General features: G+C 30.9%; 1 protein-coding gene across 1 annotated transcript in view; it reads right to left on the bottom strand.

Annotated features, from left to right (window-relative positions):
- Nucleotides 1-648: 648 nt before the first annotated feature.
- LOC106457817 (hemicentin-1-like) overlaps nt 649-20,981 on the bottom strand; it is a 66,059-nt gene continuing 45,726 nt past the window's right edge. The window contains exons 3-18 of the mRNA XM_022384084.1: nt 20,018-20,317; nt 19,524-19,778; nt 18,187-18,468; nt 17,721-17,987; nt 13,736-14,074; nt 12,995-13,291; nt 12,476-12,661; nt 11,799-11,894; nt 10,396-10,407; nt 9,822-9,913; nt 9,171-9,354; nt 8,134-8,274; nt 6,514-6,547; nt 5,336-5,496; nt 3,879-4,076; nt 649-2,731 (exon numbers count right to left, since the gene is read on the bottom strand). Coding sequence (XP_022239792.1) covers nt 2,571-2,731; nt 3,879-4,076; nt 5,336-5,496; nt 6,514-6,547; nt 8,134-8,274; nt 9,171-9,354; nt 9,822-9,913; nt 10,396-10,407; nt 11,799-11,894; nt 12,476-12,661; nt 12,995-13,291; nt 13,736-14,074; nt 17,721-17,987; nt 18,187-18,468; nt 19,524-19,778; nt 20,018-20,317 — 3,005 coding nt within the window. The 3' untranslated portion in view covers nt 649-2,570. The remainder of the gene's footprint in view (nt 2,732-3,878; nt 4,077-5,335; nt 5,497-6,513; nt 6,548-8,133; nt 8,275-9,170; nt 9,355-9,821; nt 9,914-10,395; nt 10,408-11,798; nt 11,895-12,475; nt 12,662-12,994; nt 13,292-13,735; nt 14,075-17,720; nt 17,988-18,186; nt 18,469-19,523; nt 19,779-20,017; nt 20,318-20,981) is intronic.

The following is a 20,981-nucleotide window of genomic DNA, read 5'->3' on the forward strand; positions in this document are numbered from 1 at the left end:
TTACAGTAAGTGCACCTGGTAAGCCACACACACTGTGCATAAATATAAATGTCATGGAATACTTCATGTGCTTCTCTTCTTAACGACATTGTAAAGATGAACTTACAACTAAAACAAGTGTTCGTTGCCTCATTGGTTTAATGCCGTTTGTTTGTGGTTAGTTAATTTTCTTCTGTCCTCATTGAGTTCTTGTCTCGGTAGCTGATCCCATGATTTAAACTTCCTGGCATGCAGTGTCTGGTTATTGATTTCTAATACTTGTCTGGAACAATTCACTATGAAACTAGACTCCACACCCAGTGCTGCTCGAAGTAAACTGAAGATTTTGCTTATACAAGAGGAGTTCAAGGCTTGTACTTGAAGAGTAACTAAATTTCTTATACGTGACTACCCTTCAGGCTGACATTTCATAAGTTTTAAAAAAAATTGTAAGACTACAATAATTTTTCAAATTGAATTTTGCAGAGAAATAGACAAGAACATTTTCTGTCTAGCATAAAGAGATATTTAAGGCCAATCACCAGATGTCTCTCTGGAATCTACACAGAGTATTAATTGAAACATTTATGTTCTAATGAAGCACACAAAATACTATAATCTAGACATGCTTTTTTTAGCAGCCCTAGCTTATTGAAACTAAAAATATTTTTCCAAGTTGGGTTTCTTGTTTATAATAAATTATCAACTTAGAGTAGTTAGATGTTTGTTTTAATAGTATGTGACCAGAATTATTTACATCCAGTTTCCCAATACAAACACAAGGATTGCTAAGCAATTAATGAAAACTTTAAAAAACCACATATTTTGTACAAATCAAGTAATTAAACAATTTCAACACAAAGACAGCAAGTAATTTTATATCATTTGTGATGTCATGCAAGATGAATGTGCTGTTCATATCTCCTCCTAAACAAGGAATCGATAACGATTTGGAAAACTATAAAGTATGTAAGTAAACTGACAATCATTTGACTGAGACCATTTATCAGATAGAAATGTTTACTTGAATGCAAGTAAAACTTTCACTTGTAGAAAACATCTCAATTTTAAAAAAAAAAAAAAAAAATTGGGTACATTCATACCTAACAAATTATTGATATTAAACTTTTCAAAAGTTATGGAACAAACTATCCCCAATTCAAAACAAAATTGCATTCTATAGTATCAAAAATACTAAAAAAAGGAATAACATTAAATGTGACATGAACTTGCATGCAATTAAAAAAAAAAAGCTTTTCAAAATGAAGTAGGAAGGACATTACTTTCTAAATGCAACTAATAACAATGTTGATTATGGGAAGTTAAGCTAGATGTAAAATAAACTACTAAAATGTACATATAATACAATTATAAAAATAAAGGAAGTTTGTGTGTAATTAAATGAAATATGAATTTTAAAAAATATAAGTTATCGCACTATTTATGTTTAACACACTATATGATGCTCGACTTTAAAATGATAGTTAAAACTATCAAACATTTGGTTGTTTTGAATTTTGAAGTTTCAAAAATATTTTATGTACCACAAAAAAGAAAATTAGTTCTGTGAAGTAAAACAAAGAAAAAGATATTTTATGTGGTTCAGTTTACTTGACAGTTCTGATCTTTTTATCCTGAACATTTAGGAATTCATGTAATGTATATACTTTACATAACTCTAAGGTCAAATCAAGCAAAATAAACAAAAAAATTAAAATTTTTTTTAGTAAACATATAAGAGGTATAAAGCATTTAACAATAACGGAACCTTGAGCACCACTGTATAGCTAAATAACAAGGCAATTACATTTAGTATCTTATTCAAACATGGCACAAAAAATCTTCTAGCCTAAGTTCTGCTAAACAGATAAAAATGGTACAAGACCACAACCAACTCTGTGGTGAAACTGGATTTAAAACATCAACTCAAGCACCAAAACAACAAATCAGCACCATGCGGATATGATGAGTATCTTGTATTTAATTATTTTGATGCATTTTGAAACCATATATATATGTCATTACAAAACTGAAGTTCAAAGATAAAACACTGATGTAATCATACATCAAAAACGGGCACAAGTATAATTACAAACTCTGTGAAAGTCTGTCCTGGAAAAAAATAAAGCTCACACATTGTCTAATACTATCTTACAAGTCTTATGTACATTTTCCATAAGTGAGCCACTATAAAGGAATGTTTATAGAAGTTCTTGAGCTTGAGATTTGTAATTTCATAGCTTATAGCTACGACAGTCTGTTGAATTACTTTATGACACGAACCTCATCTCTTCCACAATGAAGAACAATTCCAGCAACAGTCTGATCATTTATTTACTTTCTCTGATCAGAACAATGCAAGTCAACATGTGTTTTCATTATGTTAGAAGTGCTTCACCAATCATCGACGTTTTTACATAGCACCCTTTGCCTTTTTTCAACTTATGGTTCATTCACCTATTAAAGAAGTTGATAACAGAAAAAATATACTACAAGTTCATTCTTAAGGCAACTCTTGTAACCACATTAATCCAGGACTGACATTTTAACTTTCCTTTGGACAGATTATCTTTTGGTTATCAAATACCATTTTAAACAATAATTTCGTGCACAACCCGACGGTTGCGAGAGTTAGGGGTTGAGTATCCACTTTCTAAACTTTCATCAAAACTCAAGGAGATCTGCTGAGTTTTATCATCTTCACCCATAGCATATGGATCTGGCAATCCACTAACATCATAATAAGGTGAATCTGGAGAGATAAAAAGATCAGTTATGATTAGCACAAAACCAAATTTAATCCACAAAATAGTAATTATGTCATAAACAAACATTTATTTTGAATTCTTTCCCAATCACTTATAACAATTCAATTCCTGTAACCTTTCACACAGTTTTCTGTTAATATGGGTTCATGAAGAGTGAAAAAACTTTTTCTACTTACATTTTATAAAAGCTGCCATGATAAATATAGAAATTGAGATTCAATACAATAACAACAAAGTTCTTACCAAACATCTTCAATAATGTGTAGATAGTACAATACTACCATTCTTTGATTGTCTTCATGTCTGTGGTTCACAACTTTTTTAGATTTGAGAACCAGCGAGTTCCAATCCCAAAATTTCATGGACCATTTTTGTATTCACTTTTAGTAATAGTATTAACTATTAACTTTTTTTAAAGCAATTTTACATTAAGTTGTAAAATATTATATTTCAATACTTGTACTTTTTAACACACTTTCTTTTTCAACTGTCTTGTGGATCAGTGGTTGGGAACTACTGATTTATCTCACAACAGTTAAGTAAACATTATATACAGCTATTAAGTCTCCTAATGCTCTTTTGTTTATGTAATGAGAGTATGTGCACTCACACACATATGTATTATAAAGATAAAACAACAAAATTAACTTCCAAACTATAAAACCATTTCAATAGAATGACATCATTTATTTTCTTTTAAATTCGATTTATCTAACCAGGGCTTAACACTGCTTCTTTATTAAATTATATTTCAGTTTAAAAATTGATGTTCCAACACAAATAAAAATCACTTAGTACCCAAAACGTAAATATACACACACTATTTACACCAGCAGTGAGTTTCCAATAGTAATATTAAAAGTTACTAAATTTGCCACCTAAAATTGGGATGAAATACATACTACCTTCAACAATGTAATTTCACTATTGATATTCATTGAAATATCCTCCAAAATGAGATCAAATACACACTTTACCACTGCAGTTTCGGTACTTTAAAATTTAATGTGCAAAAACAAGAAAATTTTCATTCTTGCTTCTACACAATTATTGAACAATTTTAGATAGTCTAATACTAATACTGTTAGTTATGTTATCATCTAAAACACAAATAGAAACATATATGCTTACGCAAATGTTCTCTATTCTTCATATTCATGACGTCTTCTGTCAATGGTTGGTAGTCTTCTGGGTAATAGTAACCATTAGGTATTCCACCATCATATGTATGGTATGAACCTTCGCGAGGTAATTCTCCCTCAGATTTCATCCATAGATCAGAATGACTGTCATTACCACTTGGGTCTCGTTCTGGCAAGTACATCATCCCTATAAACCAATAACATGATACAGAAACTCAGTCTGGAACTAATAACACACAAGAGAATATTTTACATATAGAATAAAACAATAGGCAAAACAATGTTCTGTATTTAAGAAAAAACAAAGAAAATCAGATTTTTCTAATTACAAATTATACTTCAAATTGTACAATTTTTATTAATAGGAGTGATGAAAGTGTTGATCATCTCGAGCATTATGGTAAAGGTCTTGAGATACTTTTTTTTATAGTTTCACGAATCCTTTTAAGGTCGCAGATTGTTACATGTTCAGTTACTTATGTAGGCTTGCACTTTTGAATTTAAAGTTTGTTCAGTGAAAGCAGGCTCTGTTAAATTAAGTTAGATCACAATGACATAAAAACAATGTACAATCAAAAAAGCACTTGCAGAACAAAAATTTATTTTTCAATTACAGAGTTTAAAATCTACAAAATATAAAATCACTGTACAAATTACATATGCATATACTGTTGCAGTTCCACAAAGGGTCTTGTAATTATCATCAAAAATTAAATTATTTAAACAAATTTACTCTTAATACACTGATTTCAAAACTGTTATTTAAATAATTAAATAAATATATATATATATATTGTTACGACAGTGGGGGGGGTCACGTGACGAATATTTTAGAAGATTCACTGGTGTGTTGTGACAGCCAGCGTCAACTAATGTTGGTAGCACGTGTTGAGAGTCTTAGAAGTTTCTAGAACAGGTAGTATTATCGTATACAAGTGCGCTAGACAGTGAGAGAGACAGGCGGAGTCGAAGCAATAGTGGAGACAAGGAAAGAGACGTAGCGGAAACAAAGCAGGCAGAGAGAAAAAAAAAGACAGCGGTTATGGTCGGCGGGAACTGAGGATAGCAGACACAGAGATTGAAACTATAGCTTGCGGGGACGGACAATTAAGCCTAAGCGCGATAGAAAGTGAGTGAGTTGTTGTGAACTATAGTGTGTGTGTGTGTGTGTGTGTGTGTGTGTGTGTGTGTGTGTGTGTGTGTGTGTGTGTGTGTGTGTGTGTGTGTGTGTGTGTGTGTGTGTGTGTGTGTGTGTGTGTGTGTGTGTGTGTGTGTGTGTGTGTGTGTGTGTGTAACTGTGAAAAATTAAGTAAATTACAAAGTTGTATTGAGGAAAAATAAACAAGTTTTATAAAGAAAGGACTTGTATCTTGTAAGAATTAACAAGCAAACATACAGAGACATAACAATATATATAAAAGAAAGATCAATGTAAAAAAGGCTTACCATTAGCATGATGTTGGCTAGGCAGAAGATGTCCATTAAGTCCTTGAATAGAAGTTGTATACATGGGAGCCTTGTTGATATCATCCATATTTCCTTCTACAATTTTATTACCGGTATTACTGTCTGGGTAATAAGGAGGTGATATTGTCTTTGGTTGCGCACTGAAATCAGTAATGCATTTAATTGTACAGTTTTGTTAATATAAAATATTTAAGTTTGTAAAAAAAACAAAAAACAATATTCATTTTATCATTAACAGAACTAAAAGTTTTTAAATGATATGCTATAACTTTCACTACTATTAAGAAATCTAATTATTTCATGACTTAATGTACAAGCATTGTTCAATGTACAGTTGCCTGTTGAAAGCTCTAGAATGTATAGAATGTCAAATGTGCAAGGGCTGAGAACTCAAGGTTTAATTTTGTGAAAAGTCTTAGCACTGTATTTTAGTATCTCTAGCAGAAACACCATCCTATGGGCAGCTTTTAGTGCTAGTAATTACTAATCATAGTATTCATACCTCATCGTATGAAATTTAATAAAAAGTTAACATTTTCTAAAAAAAGTATTTTTTCTGGGAAGTACTGCATGGAAAAAGCGTTTGGATTGTTCTCTTTAGTTATATACAACTCATTGCATCAAAACAATTCAATGTACAGGGCTCAAAATTTTCATAAATGTTACTGATATAAATTGTAATGTTTTATATATTAAAAGTGCTACTCTTTAATGAACTCCACTTTTTTAGTACAAAATTTAAAAATTACACAAATAAAGGTGTAATCAAATGCTCAAGTACAGTCCTAGAGAAAGTAGTGTTCTTGTTGTGAGGAGAGCACTGTTATTGAAAATTGTGTTCTGTTATAAAGAAATGGTTGTTGCACATACCATAGTTATATTTTTCTAACATTCTGAATCTTGAATACCCAAAGTGTGAAATTTTTTTTTATGGATTTTTGTCTGTGGTGCCATTCAATAAATGGCACCATTGTATTTATTATTTCAGTCATATAGACAGATACACAAAAAGCCACCCCATTGCTCCATTACAGTAAAATTATGACAAATAAAAATTTAAGGCAATTAATTCTTTCTTATTTTCATACACTAAAAATGTACTAATTCAAAGAATCAAAAACAAGCTTGGAAGTAATGATCTTAAATATTATACTTACTCTGATCCCTTCATTTCATAATCTTTCTTGTTAGCTATAAGTAAGGAGAAACATATACATCATTGTATAAAAATACGATTTTAAGTCCTAAATGCTATTTAACAGCAAAATTATTTTAGAAGGTAACTAAGTTTTGTTATGTACAAATGTTTGTACAGTAGTAATAAAAAAGATGCCTGGATGAAGTTTTTAATCCTTGAATGAAAAAACAACAACAAAGTGTGCATTGGAAAGTACCAAATTTAATTTTTAACCCTACGTTTCTCAGAACATAATGCTAAAGTGCTTGGGTATCATATGTGGAACTTGGCAATATTCGTTTTACCTGCAGCTATGCTTGTGAATGTGGCAATAAAAACTTGTTGTTTTAATATGTGATCAGAAGAGATCTTCCTATGAGAATGACATTTGATGCTGAAAGTGCATGTGAATAATGATAGGTTAAGTTACTTTCACTCGAAAGAAAATACAAGCCTAGCATTTTTAGTTGCTAAAATTCTCTACTCCACTTTCTTTCAATAATATTAGAAGGATATGCTTAACTCATACCTGCACGAGCAAGTGGTCAAATTAGGGTATCCATAAAAACCATTAAATGACCTAAAATGGGTAAAGTTTCTCTGCAATACAGTGTTTAATATATCCGCATTTATTGTTTTCAAGCTTTTAATATAACATAGATTATTTTTCATTTTTAGCTTAGTACATGTATTTAAGACTAATCTAAGCCTCTTAAGATAGCCAATATCTTGAAATATTCCAACAGCAAGGGTACCCAACTGATGAAACAATTCATTCCAATCTTTGTAAGTAAGAATGTATGAACAGTATATTTAATTAGCTGCACTCATAAGGTTGATTGAGTTTTGCTCTACATAGGTAAGTTGTTCTGATCAGAAGTGATTAATGTCTCTTTTTTTGTTGATTTATCATATCCTCTAACATTTTAAGCGAAAACTATAATGAAATCCATCCCATCTCAATGCCATATAAAAGTTTTAGATTTTAGTAAACCATCAATACATGGATAGCAAAAAATAAAGTTTACAAGAATATATAGACTACTGCATTGCTTGTGATTTTAAGATGCTCTAGAAAGGTCCCCTACACAACACAATTGTGAACAAAAATGCTCTGTTCTCAGCAAAAAAGTAACAGCATCAAGAAACATGCTAAACACATTACCTAAACACAGGTACCAGAACTAACAAGTTTTCTAATAGATGAAGAAGGTAATCTAAGTAATATTTACTTTCAGAAAATAACATGATCTGTAATTACTGACCAAAATCAACATCACATTATTAGAGCTAACATACTCTTTAAGTGAACAAAGAAGTCCCCTAAACAATATATACAATTAGAAACTTAAGAAATGTAACAGTCTGTTTACTTGGAAAACATACAGCAAAATCACAGTTGTATTTCTTTCCACTCATCAAAATGTACAAGGGTATTTCAAAAAATGTTTCATTCTGTTGTATATCATACAACATATATCACTAAAATCTTATTCTTATATTCTACAAAAACAATGTTAAAAAAACATTTGGTGCTTTTAAATACTTAACGAATGTAATTACAAAACTATGCAACTTTTATCACAAATTAATAAAATACCTTTTTTGCCTCTTTTCTTCCAGCAACAACAGATTACAATAACCACTAATAACAGAAAGGCTCCAGCTGCAACTGCTGCAATAACAACCATAACAGCTGTAGACAGCAATGGTTTGGTTCCAAGTACTTGAGGAACACCATCTAGTAATATTAATAAGCACTTTCATTAAAAATAAAAAATTGTAAATGTACACTTAGCACTTACTTATATGCAATATAATGACTGAAAAGAGAAAACAGAGTAAATATGCACAGAACATCAAATACTAAAGGGGAAAAAAAAAGATTTTTGAACAAGCACTAAAGCATTTCATGACAAGAGTATGAAAGATTAAGTTATTAAATAAATATGCAAATGTACCTGTGCTATGCATAGGTAGAAGATATTAAATCCCTCAAATGATTGATGAAATTTACAAATGCAACTAACAAATATGAAGAGAAACATGAGTTTGTTTTTCAGAAATACGGCAGTGATAATGTAAAGATTGAAAGATGTGCACAGAGCTTGATTATTTAAAGAACATTTTTTTTCTATTTCAGTTTATCGAAAAGCAGTAACATGACATAAAAACATCTTGTTTAATATGAATGTATCTCAAAAGTATGTATAAACAATGTGTGAAAAAGAAGTCCCTCAAAAGATTGACAGCATCTGAAAATGAAATGCAATTATAGAATTAATGTTTTACCAGTTATGAATATAAATAGTGTTTCTGTTTTTGTTCTAACCATACCAGTAATGACTGAAAGTACATAGATTGTAGGTATCTCTCACGTAACGAGAGAAAATTGGAGAAATCCCATCAGTACCGCTACTGGCCACCCCCCACTGACTGATATATATGTTTAGCCATCATAGGAGATATGAAATTATGTATTTGAAAAGAAAATAACTTCTTTACACATTCCAAATTATTCATAACTGACTAAACCATATTTGACATGTCCAAATACAAAAGCCTAAGAAGAATTAGACGACAAGTAAACTTTTCTTGACTTATAATCATATCCATGCACAAAACTCTGATACACACCAACATAGGGTTCTGCTAATTTTTCATCTCCACACCAAGACTCATTACTCAGAAGACACAACACAATTCGTACATCATAAAACTCTTCACCAGATGGATCTAAATAGATTTCAATTTCTTCATGTTCAACAGGAATAGTTTTTTGCAGGTGCCATTCAGTTTCCCAATTTTGTTTAGCTTCCACCTGAAACAAAATAAAGAATCTTAATATGAAAGAAACAATGAATATACAAGTCATAAATAGTTATCAAATAATTGTGATGATAATTCATTTCTTCAATATAATTTTTTTTTAAAGAGAATAAGTAACTCTTCACTAGAGTATTGCATTCTTAATTAAAAATTTCACAGTTATTTAAAAATAAGAATATTTCTGAGAATAGGCACAAAATTTTATTATCACTGTCAGGGAATTTTCATGAAACAATAATTCACCATGACAATATTCCACATTTTTCAATGCAATACAACGTTGTTTGATTGCATTGAGACTTTTTTGACAAAAGTTTTTACAACTACTTCAACTTTAATCAAAATAAATAAATAAAAGGATATTAGAAAACAAAAGAAAAAAGGTTTACTTAGTTATACATTCTTCAATGATTAATACCATAAGTGAAACTTAGAGTAGAAATGAGAAATCTTTCTCACCTTGGCAAGTAAATTGAAGACTGTAGGATTCACTCTAAAGAACACATGGCGAGATTCTCTGTCATACTGCGCAACAGTAGCTCGAGGCATATCTACAACACAAATTGCATTAAAGTAGTAAGCAACTATTTGATTTTTGTGATGAGATTAAAAGAAACTAAAGAAAATATCAGATTTATTTTTTTATATTGCTTACTTACAGAAATTATATTAAGTATAATTTTACATTTGCTTTGTTATAAAAGCAACATATTCATATTTTATTTTAGAAAAAAATATATAAATATAATTATGTTGTTTTTTTGTTAACAAAAATTGTCTCGCTATTCCATTTGTTTTGTTACTTCTATTTATAAACAGGTAAATGTGCATTAAAATAGTCTTCAAACTGAATAATCAGTTAACAAAAACATGTAATATTTGACTAACATTTCTATATAAAGATAAAAGAGGATAAGCTATCAACAATACAACCGTACATGTATATAATTAGTCTAATAAGGTTATTTTTATATTTCATAAAATTCATATGTTAACGAATAGAAGTTAAGTCAAAAACAAAATCTCAACTTACCTTTCATGTTTACTGTAAAAGAAAGAAAAAAAAAGAAATATTAGGATTTTGTCAATTATGCTTAACAATAAAGCATTGTTTTTTTAAAACATGTATACATATAAATCATGGAAGTTTTTATAAACTAAAAAAATTCAATGCATACCTTAACCAAACAAAGCAAACTTAGATATATTCATACACCTTTAATTATTCTTTTACTTTTTATTTCACATTTTAAAACTAAACCCTAATACATTTAACAGTAAGTGTTAATTACGCTTTATACGAATGATGTTCCAGTTCATATACTGCTCTTGGAACACATTTTTCCATCATCTATCACACCCAACCTAACAACTGTGATTACACACCACTACCCAATACTACAATTTTCATTGTAACAAGTCTCTATAAAGGAAAACAAGGTCAATCTTAGACCACAAACTGGCACCAGACCCCTCCACTGTGTAGTAGGTCAAAGGCAAAAATACTCCTTTGTAACACCATTAGGGGGGCTTGATAGTTGTGTGGTAAAATAGAATAGCTGCAGTTATAATTTATTCTTCAGATTTCTTACGAAAATACTCATTGATTTCAATATGTAGCTGCAAGTATATGAGCCTTTGGCTCATAATATTTCATCAACATTAAATTCTTGTTTACTATCTTAGTTGTACCATGAAATATGCCCAGCTTCATCACAATGCTTTTCTTGGGCCATAGGGTACTCTTTTATTTTGTGGATGAGGGTGTTGCTCTTGATTATCTTAAGATTTGGTTTAGAAACTCACTGCTTTCCCAAATACTCTACTGAGTGAGGTTTTATTGTCTCCATAAATTAAAGTCCCCTTTTTCAAAAATGTTTTCTTCAGCTCTCCATCATTTAAAAGTTTGCCATACAAACATCCTTCACTGAAAATAAATGTGACAATTCTCCCAGATGTAAGCCTACACATGGCATTATTGCACATTAAATAATTGGAAAGTTGCTGCACATCAAATATAAAGGTGCTAAATACGGTGCCCTAGTACTATGGCTTGCATTTGCACAACATGTCACTACATTATTAAATTGCTCTTACTAAGTGTGATTAGCCCCAAGATGTTTGTTTAATTCAATTTCATGCAAAGCTATTTGCCCTAGCCATCCTTAATTTTGAAGCAGAAGACCAGAAGGAAGGCAGCAGTCAATGCCACCTACTGCTAACTCTTGGGCTACCCTAATTTAAATGGTGGGATTTAGAAAAACTCTCATAATGCACCCATTGTTTTTGGCAATAACAAGGCACAAAGCATGGAACCTCATATCCACAATTACATGCATGCAAACTACTGGGTGGCACTCATCCACACTTAACTGATACTTAAATCCACCCCAAAAAGTTTACATTACAGATTCCACATAAAAACATAAATGTTACCTTTTGTGGAAACAACTATTTCATCAGAGTATGGACTATAACCACGTGGATTAACAGCTCTTACTTTGAACTTATAATCTGTTTTTGATTGAAGCTCTGAAAGAAAAAATAGTTTTCTATTAAAATATTTTAAATGGTAGTAGTATACGATTTAAGAAAGAAAAAAAATACAAATGTGGACTTAAAATAGGATCGGGCTATATTCTATAAGATATACATTATATGAGCAATAAGTAGAAAGTGAACTTAGAAATATATTAAATTCCTTATTAAAATTATGAATTATTATACAAGAAAATTAGGAAACATGCTTACTTTTCTATTTTAAAGTGAACATCAGCAAAATTTACATAATATTTCAAATGGGTGGCATTCTTACATTTTTTTGCCTAGCTTAAGGACATTAAAAAATAAATCAATAAACACTTATAAGCACAGAAAAATTGTATAAGAACAATTTTTAAATAACAATTATTTAGTTGAACTACTTGATGTATATATAAAACACCCTTTCTCACACAAAAAAAAATGCAAATTAAAATAATTCTACGAATTCACAAGCTACAAAGTTTAAGATTTTGAAAGGTAGAAAAATTAACTTCTCTTAACAGTTTAGATAAAGATAGAACAATTTTTTTTAATCTAACTTAGAATAGGATAATAAACATATGGGTTACCTGTAATTTGACAGGGATTTTGATCATGACAAGACAAATTTTTGGTATTTCCTGTTTTCAAGTTTACATAATTGATTAAAAATTCTGTGTTTGAGAAACCACCATTGAACCCTTCAACCCATTTTATGGAGATTCGATCAGAATTAACATCAATTGTACTGACATTGATAGGACTCTCTGGAGGACCTGCAAAAAAATGTCGAGTGTCAATTTTTCCCCCCCACATCAAAATATGAGCAATGTAATGAACTATATTTTACATATTTTAATCACAAATATATTCACATTTTTAGAAGTTTTCAGGGGTTCTTTGTGTATTTTCACAGAAATTTTTTAACACACAAAGTTCAAAAGTTTTAAAATATGCTTAACATAAAATGAAAAACATCCAAGTCTACAAAAAGTTTTGCATTTTTTTGAGAAAAACAGGAAAGAATTTTGAAAAACCTTAGATTTTTTTTTTTACAGGGGGGCTATTGTTATAGTTTTATTACTTATAAAAAAAAAAAATATTCATACTTTTCTTGACAAGTTTAATGATAGTCTTTTCATCTTCTCCAACTCGATTTCGGGCTTGGCAAGTATAGTCACCATACTCCGAGTCCTTCATATCCCAAATAGACAGAGTCCCTACATAGATGTCTTCTCCAATATCTGTAACATTTGTTTTGTAATTTCCATAGTTCTCTAAGATACGTCCCTTGAAATACCACTCAAAAGTGGGTTCAGGATAGGCCTGCATTTTACACTGAAGAACAGCGGTTTCTCCCATATCATAAGCTACTACACTATAGGTATGATGTACAACTGGAGAATCTAAGAAGTATAAAAACAGATATTAATTTTTTTTTTTATAAATAATAAACAAAATTGTAAGACTGTTGGTAATAAGTGCCATTAATTATACTGAAGATTCTATGAGGTCAGTTCTTACCTGTTTAATGTAAAGTCTAGAAAACTTCAAAGTTCGGGTAAATACTAAAACATTAGAGGTTCAATGAGCTTTTTAAACCAAAGATAATTCAGCAAAAAAGTTAAATTTTATTAGATAAAAACACATTTTCTGCTTGAACATTTTTCATTTAAGCACTAAAACAGACCTGTAAAATGTTAGTAACAAATGAAGCAAAGTTTCTTGTATTTCATAGTAATCATATATGAAAAATCACAAAATTGGCAAGTCTACTTAATTTAATGAGTTAGGTTCCCCTAAAATTTTTAAGTCAAACCATGATATTCAGAGTAAATAATATTACTTACGTTCTACTTGAAGCAGCATTTCTGACTTTATTGGTTCTCCAAAACCATTGTCAAATTCACAAGAATATCGACCCCTGTCTTCAGGGGAAATTGTTTCTTGCTGTTTCCCAGTCCCCTGAAATTCCAATGTACTTTTCACAATGTATGCATTTTTGTCTTCAATTTGCTCAGTTGTTTCAATGTAGAATAAACTATTTTCTCTTGTGATTTCTTGTCCATTTTTTTGCCATTTAACTTGAGGTTTAGGTTTCCCACGAGCCTTACAAGTTACACTAAAACTGGCATCTCCATCTTGCTTAATGACTTGTGGTCTCAAAGACATGATGATGGAAGTAGGTTCTAAGTAGAATAAAAAAGAAACATCAATGTATTAAATTTCAATATACCAGATATCAACAGTTTAAGGGACAGACAACAAAGGGCCTGGTAGTCCATGGAGGTTGTCTCATCTTCTTAAACAAAAACAATTCAATTTGTATCTGATCTCGTATACATTTATCGAATTTTCCCTTAAACTCCTTAAAATTTACTGCATCCACCACATCTGATGGTAAACCATTCAAAAAGGTAAATCACCTTGTTAGAAAAGTAAAACTGTACAAACTCCAGTTGAATCATACCCTTTCAAAATGTATATTTGTGTCCTTTATCCTACCATCCTTATAATTAAATACAAGAAAAGATGATGCATCAAAACTATCAGTTCTCTTAATAATCTTGAATACCTCAATTACATCCCCTAAAACTTTCCAGAGATCTTATCTGTCCTTGTATGACAACCTTTCCACAACAAGTATCATCCTAGTAGCTTTCCTTTAAAAACTTTCCAACAATTCAATGTCCTTTTTAAGGTAAGGAGGCCAAGACTGAATAAACCACTCCAAATGAGATCTAACCAGTCATCTATCCAATGAAATTACTTTTTTAGACTTGTATACAATATCTCTGTAATACAACCCAAATTCCTATTTGCCCTACCACTAGCAAAAGCACACTGCTTGGATATAGTTTAGAGACTGATCAACCAAAACACCAAGATCATTATCTTCCATAACATTGTAAGGTTATTCCCATCAAAATTATACTTATAATTTGAATTATGATAACCCATTCATTACCTTACATTTATTATAATTGAAATCCAACTGCTAGTTATTTGAACAACTCAGCAAATGACCTAAACCCTTTTAGAAAGCAGTAGCACCTTCCAACCAAGACCTTAGTATTATTAGCAAGTATAATCAAGTCATTGGCCATTCCTTTATCTATGTCATTGAAATAAATAAAAAAGATCAAAGGTCACAACACTGAACTGTGTGATACCTCCACTTGAAACATTAATCCAGTTTGACTGAACTCCATTTACAACAACCCTTTGCTTTCTTACTTTCAGTTATTTTTCAATCTAATGAGCCAACTTACCTCCACAAAACCAGAGAGATAATTTTTAAGAAGCCTTTCATGTGGCACCTTGTCAAATGTTTTCCAAAAAACCAGATACACCAAACCTACATCTTTACCTTCATCTACATAAGTAGTAACCTCTTCAAAGGATGTCAAAAGATTAGTGAAACCAAACTTTAAACTTCATTAAATGACCTTGTAAAGCATCTTTTACAATACTTTTCAAAACTTTTCCCACCATTGATCTAATACTAATAGGTTTATAATGATCTGTAATATTTTTTTATCACCACTCTTAAGAGGATAAACATTAGCCAATTTCCAATTCTCTGGCAACTGCTCACTACTCTAAGACTTAAAAATGTGTTAAGAAGTGACTCTGATATCTAATCCTTAATATACTTCAAAACCCTTTGGGAAATATCATCTGGTCCGGGATTCATGTCATTGTATAAACTTCACATCATTTTTCTTAAACAGCTCAGAACTACAGTGATATTCTTGTTCATCAGGCATATTGTTCTCTAGTAGTCATTTAAGATGAGGGAAAACAGGTTAAATTTTTGATAAAAACTGAAGAAAAAAGTAGAATCTGCAACCCAACTATCTGAAAAATCATCAGAAATAAGCCTTCCGTTATTAGTTCTTAAAGGCTCTACTCCCATCCAAACATTTTGCTCACCTTTTATGTATTTAAAGCAATCCTTACTTTTAAATTTCATATTTTAGCCAACATTTTTTCAAACTTCCTTTTCAATTGTTTAATGCCCTGTTTAACTAACCCTTTTGATCTTCTACAATCCTCTAATTCTCCCACCAATTTAAAACTTCTTAAGTTTGTAATGCTAACAGTTTTATTCCTTGTACTCATAGTGAGCCAACCTGATGTTTTAGTTGCAGTCACAATTTTTTTTTCTCTCTATGTGAAACATAACTATTATGAATATCTAAAACTTTTACATCTTATTAGTATCTACATTTAATTCAGAAATCCAGTTTACAACAGACAATTCTTATTGCATCCCTTCAAAATTTGAAATTTGTAATCAAAATCTCATTTTATTCTTGATCTCCATATGCAGTAAAACAAACTAATTGAGCAATGACCATTTTCACCCAAATTCTCCACAATCTCCACCTTGTTAACAATTTCTGTGTTAAAATTGTTTCTAGTAGGTTCACTAACCAACCAACTGATATGGAAAACCATCTTATAGTTTCTATATAATAATAAAACACCCCTACAATCACCCAACCTATATGCTTTACATTAAAAACTAGTAGCCTGCAACAAATTCCAACTAAAAGTCTTCTACCCACTATCTATACATTAACAAAAACTGAGAAAGACTGAACATCCCTAAGTAATGCTTTACTTCTAGCATTACAAAGTAAAGATTTAGACTTCCCTTAAAACTATTTCTATTCTTTGTTCCTACACTATGCTTTTCCCCCTATAACCATATTTTTTCTGCATTAAGTTTATCTTGTCCCTTACCACTGTCTAGTCATAGGTAGATTTGCATCTTATTATTCTTTGCTTTCAAGCACAAAGTACTGAAGCCTGGATTTTAACATAAGCCTTTAGACTTATAGTCAATCCTTGCAATCCTTGAAAAAAAAATTATTTCCTAAAAGAATATTTTATTCTCTTGTTCAAAATATATAAAAAAATCTCCTAAAGCTCAGTACATATAAATTTTGTTTGGGTTACATGAAAGGTTTATTAGGAAAAATATGAAGCTTCCAATACTCAAAAATAAAGTTTCTTTCCATAACACAATGATAAAAATTCTATAACTTCTGTTAAGTAAAAGCTATTATATGTTGCAACAGACTTCTGAAAAAACATCTGCAGTCCAATGTAGTTTCTTTATACTTTGAAGGGCTAAAAAGTTATCACACTTAGTCAGATAAAATGCTGAGATTAAATCTATATCTATATATAAAGATGAAATCTGTGTTTGTTAGCTCCCTAACTCCTCCGAGACTATTGGAACAATCTCAACCAAATTGCTGTTAAACTTACACTGTTTTAATTAAGTTGAAACATTACCCCATCAGTTGATGGGTATTTTAGCTTGTACTCTATATAATCCATTATAAACAAATACACAGTATAAAATTTGCATACCTAAGTTGCCTGCTGTGAATGGATACGATTATATAGTTACAAGCTTGTCGGATATTTTAAAATTCATTTTCAAATAAAAAGGATAATTATTAATTTGTTCTATGATCAGTTTGTGAAACATGATATTAAGCTGAAACTGAAAAATTCAGTTTATTTAACTTCAAGTATCAACAACTGTGAAAAGCCTAAAGAAGGTCAGTTGCACCCCTAACATTTCTGTCTGCAATTTATTGCTTTGTGTATACTTTATTTGTGAAGCAAAACTTTAAATTACTTGTCATATTCAATACTTTCTACGATGTGACTGTGAAGACTTCTAGAAATATACTTTCTAAAAGAAGTCCTTCAATCACTGTTGCCCTTTAATCTTATGTTATGCCATGATAGTATGCATTTAAATAAACATTTTCTCTTTCCACTTAAACACTTATTTTCTTTATGCCTTACCTTGAACTGTAAGATAAACAGATCCAATGTTGCCTGGACCAAGCAAATTTTGGGGTTGACAGTAGTAATGACCTTCATGGCTCAGATGTACAGACATGATTGTATAATTTACTTTTCTTGCCAAGTCTGTGCCTTTTCTGTCTTCTTTCCACCACCGATACTCTGGCAGAGGCCATCCAGGAGGTTGTGCTAAACAAGTCAAAGTAAAAGGCTTTCCAGCTACTGCCACTGGATTTTGAGGGACAATTTCAACATCTCCTGGTTTATCTAGAAATGGAAAAGAATCATCTATAGAGGGTACACAAAACACATGAAACCAAAAAAAAAAATTCTATAATGATACCACACTAATGCTCTTAAGAGTTTAAATAAACAAACATAATTTACACAATTAGAAACATCATTAGGGCAAACTATGTTATTCTACACATACATAATAATGTAACATTAAGCTTTTAACACTCACGTTGGACAAGAATAGTAACTGATGCATTGCTTGTCATTTCTTTCTGAACTACAGAACCAGCTGGTTTCAAAATGTTGGTTGCCTGGCAAACATACTTCCCAGAATGATCAGCATTGACGTCACTCAACTGCAAGGTATCACCATTCTGCTGGAAAAAAGGGTCTCCTTCCTTTCGCCACAGTAGCGAATGGGGAGGTGGGCTGGAGTCTACATTACACTTAATGGATATGGAATCACCCACAGAAACTTCTTTGTGCTTCTCCACCATCACTCGTGGGCCATCTGCAAATAGTAAAAGCAAAGTATTACTTCAAAATTCCATAAACACTATATATATCTAGTCAGTATATATATAAAAGTAACACTGTACTTTCGGAAAATAATACTGAAAATGTATGATTATTACAGAAATATGGCTAAAGAGGTGAGCTTTCCATTAGCTTTAAATTGTTTGATATGTTTATTGGCAGGTAATATAATTTAGTTTCAATACTATTAAAGTGTAAATTGTTTCAGTAAGACTGACTCTTCTCATGATGCAGATGAAGTTTATCCTAAATGGCAAAAATTAGTAGAAAGTTAGTGGTTATCAGATAAATTTCAGAAAACTTCTGGAATAAGAGGAGAATCTTGGTGATTAAAAAGATTAGTAATGTTGTTCCTTTTTTTAAGAAACAAGGATTAAAGTGGGATCTGAGAAAATACAGGTTTATTAGCTTGACTTATATTGCAAGAAAGTAATTAAATCTTTTGTCCAATGATAAATTAAATTTTGAAAGCTAGCATTTAATCATTGATACTGGATATGATTTTAGATATGGGTTTTTCTCTTGTTGAACTTTCTTGCATAGACTTTCTTGTCAACATTTTGCACAATGATTTTCAAAAACCCTTTCATAAGCTTCTACACAAAATGTCAGTTAGAAAGTTAAGATTATCAAAGATGTTACTAAAAAAAAAGTAAAAAATTGATTTCATGGTAAAATACAAAGGTCAACAATGAATGTACATAATTCTGAATGAACAAATGTCACTCACGAGATTTTTTTTTGTGGGGGGAGGGATATTTATTACCTTTATAAATGATTTATATAACTATTTTAAAACCGTTCAAGTTTTATTTGATAGATATTTGATGGTAAAAATGTTAACACCTGGTAATTTTGTGTGTGAATGGGTAACTTCAATGGGCTTTAATAGCCTTGTATCACTTGAACACAATACACATCAGCAACCTAATATATGCATTACAGGATATATATACGTTTTATAGCCTTAATTAAAACTTCAGGTCACAAGTTTATTTCACTATACAAAACGATGACAAAAATACTTGCATAAAACAGACAGCTCCAGATTGCGTTGACTTGCTTTTCCAACTCCATTATCTGCAATACAAGTATAAATTCCACTGTCATCTGGAGTTACTGCCAAGATGGTGTGGTTATAAGCGTTAGACAACAGCTGATTGTCTTTCACCCAGCGTACAGAATGAACAGAAGGACTAGCTTCAACTGAACAAGTCAGAATAGCTTCTTTATCCACAAGTATGTTCAAGGGGTTATATGGTCCAACTGTTACTCTTGGAAAAACTGAAATATTAAAGAATCAGTTCTAAATGTATTAAAGAAATTTAATAATATAAAATTCACAATGAAATAAAACGCTATTAAAATCTTTTTGTTTAGTAACTAAGTTTCAGGCTGTTTTCTTAAACTTAAAGCAAAAACAATATAACGTTTGAATAAGCTATAAAGTTGAGGATAAAATAGGTTAACTTATAGACACTTTGAACCTGAATTTCAATGTAAATCACTATTGACTGACTTACAATGCACTTTTAGTGTAACACTTGTTTCAAGTCTCTGTTCTTCGCGAATTGCTCTATTCCATACAGCACACCGATAGGTGGCGCCATCATCTTCCATTTTAGGTGATATCTTCAAAACACTTGAAGTAGGCTTATCTCGTGATCCTCCCTTCTGTAACTGCCCTTGTAGTGGAGTTCCTTCCCGATACCACTGGATGAGAGGATCAGGGCTACCTCCTTCGCTGGAGCACGTGAGAGTGAATGGCTCACCTTCTTTTGCCGTAGGGTTTGTAGGGATTATATTTGGTGGTCCTGGCGGAACTGGAAGGACATAAAAAGCGAAAAATTGAATTGATGAATGTATTATGTTACAGTAGAAGCACAAAACCAACAAGTTTTGCCTTTTCTAAATTAAAAGAGCTGATGAGCGAAGGTAGAGACGAATGTAACATATTAACCACACTATTCATTTCACGATTTTTTTTAATTTCATGTTAAAGTTATTCTTTTACAAATCACTTACCTTAGATAAATATGTACGTTCACAGTAGATTACTGTATGTACTTAAACAATATTTCTTCAAACAAACTACACAGCCGCACACTCAACAATCGAGAAGTTATATCTAAAAGAAATATTGCAGTTTTATTTACTTGTGAAGAGATTAATAAATATCTTCAATGCGGTTACATCCAACATAAATATACTATTTGAAATACGTTTTTATATAATATAAATGTTTACAATTAACAGATGGCGTCATAATATAGTTATGGGTACTCAATTACGATGCTAAAATTTAAAGCAATACTTGATGGCGTCTAATCTAGTTCATAATTAAAGAAACACAAATGAGCATTTTAAAATTAATTTACTAGTCTCATTATACGTTCATACAAACATTATTTCAACGCTTTAAAGCTCAGGATGACATGATATCGTGTGCGAAACGTCGTAATGTTTGTTTTTAACACCGTATAAAAC

The sequence above is a fragment of the Limulus polyphemus genome, unplaced genomic scaffold (assembly GCF_000517525.1).
Source record: "Limulus polyphemus unplaced genomic scaffold, Limulus_polyphemus-2.1.2 Scaffold19, whole genome shotgun sequence".
Classification (NCBI taxonomy): domain Eukaryota; kingdom Metazoa; phylum Arthropoda; class Merostomata; order Xiphosura; family Limulidae; genus Limulus; species Limulus polyphemus.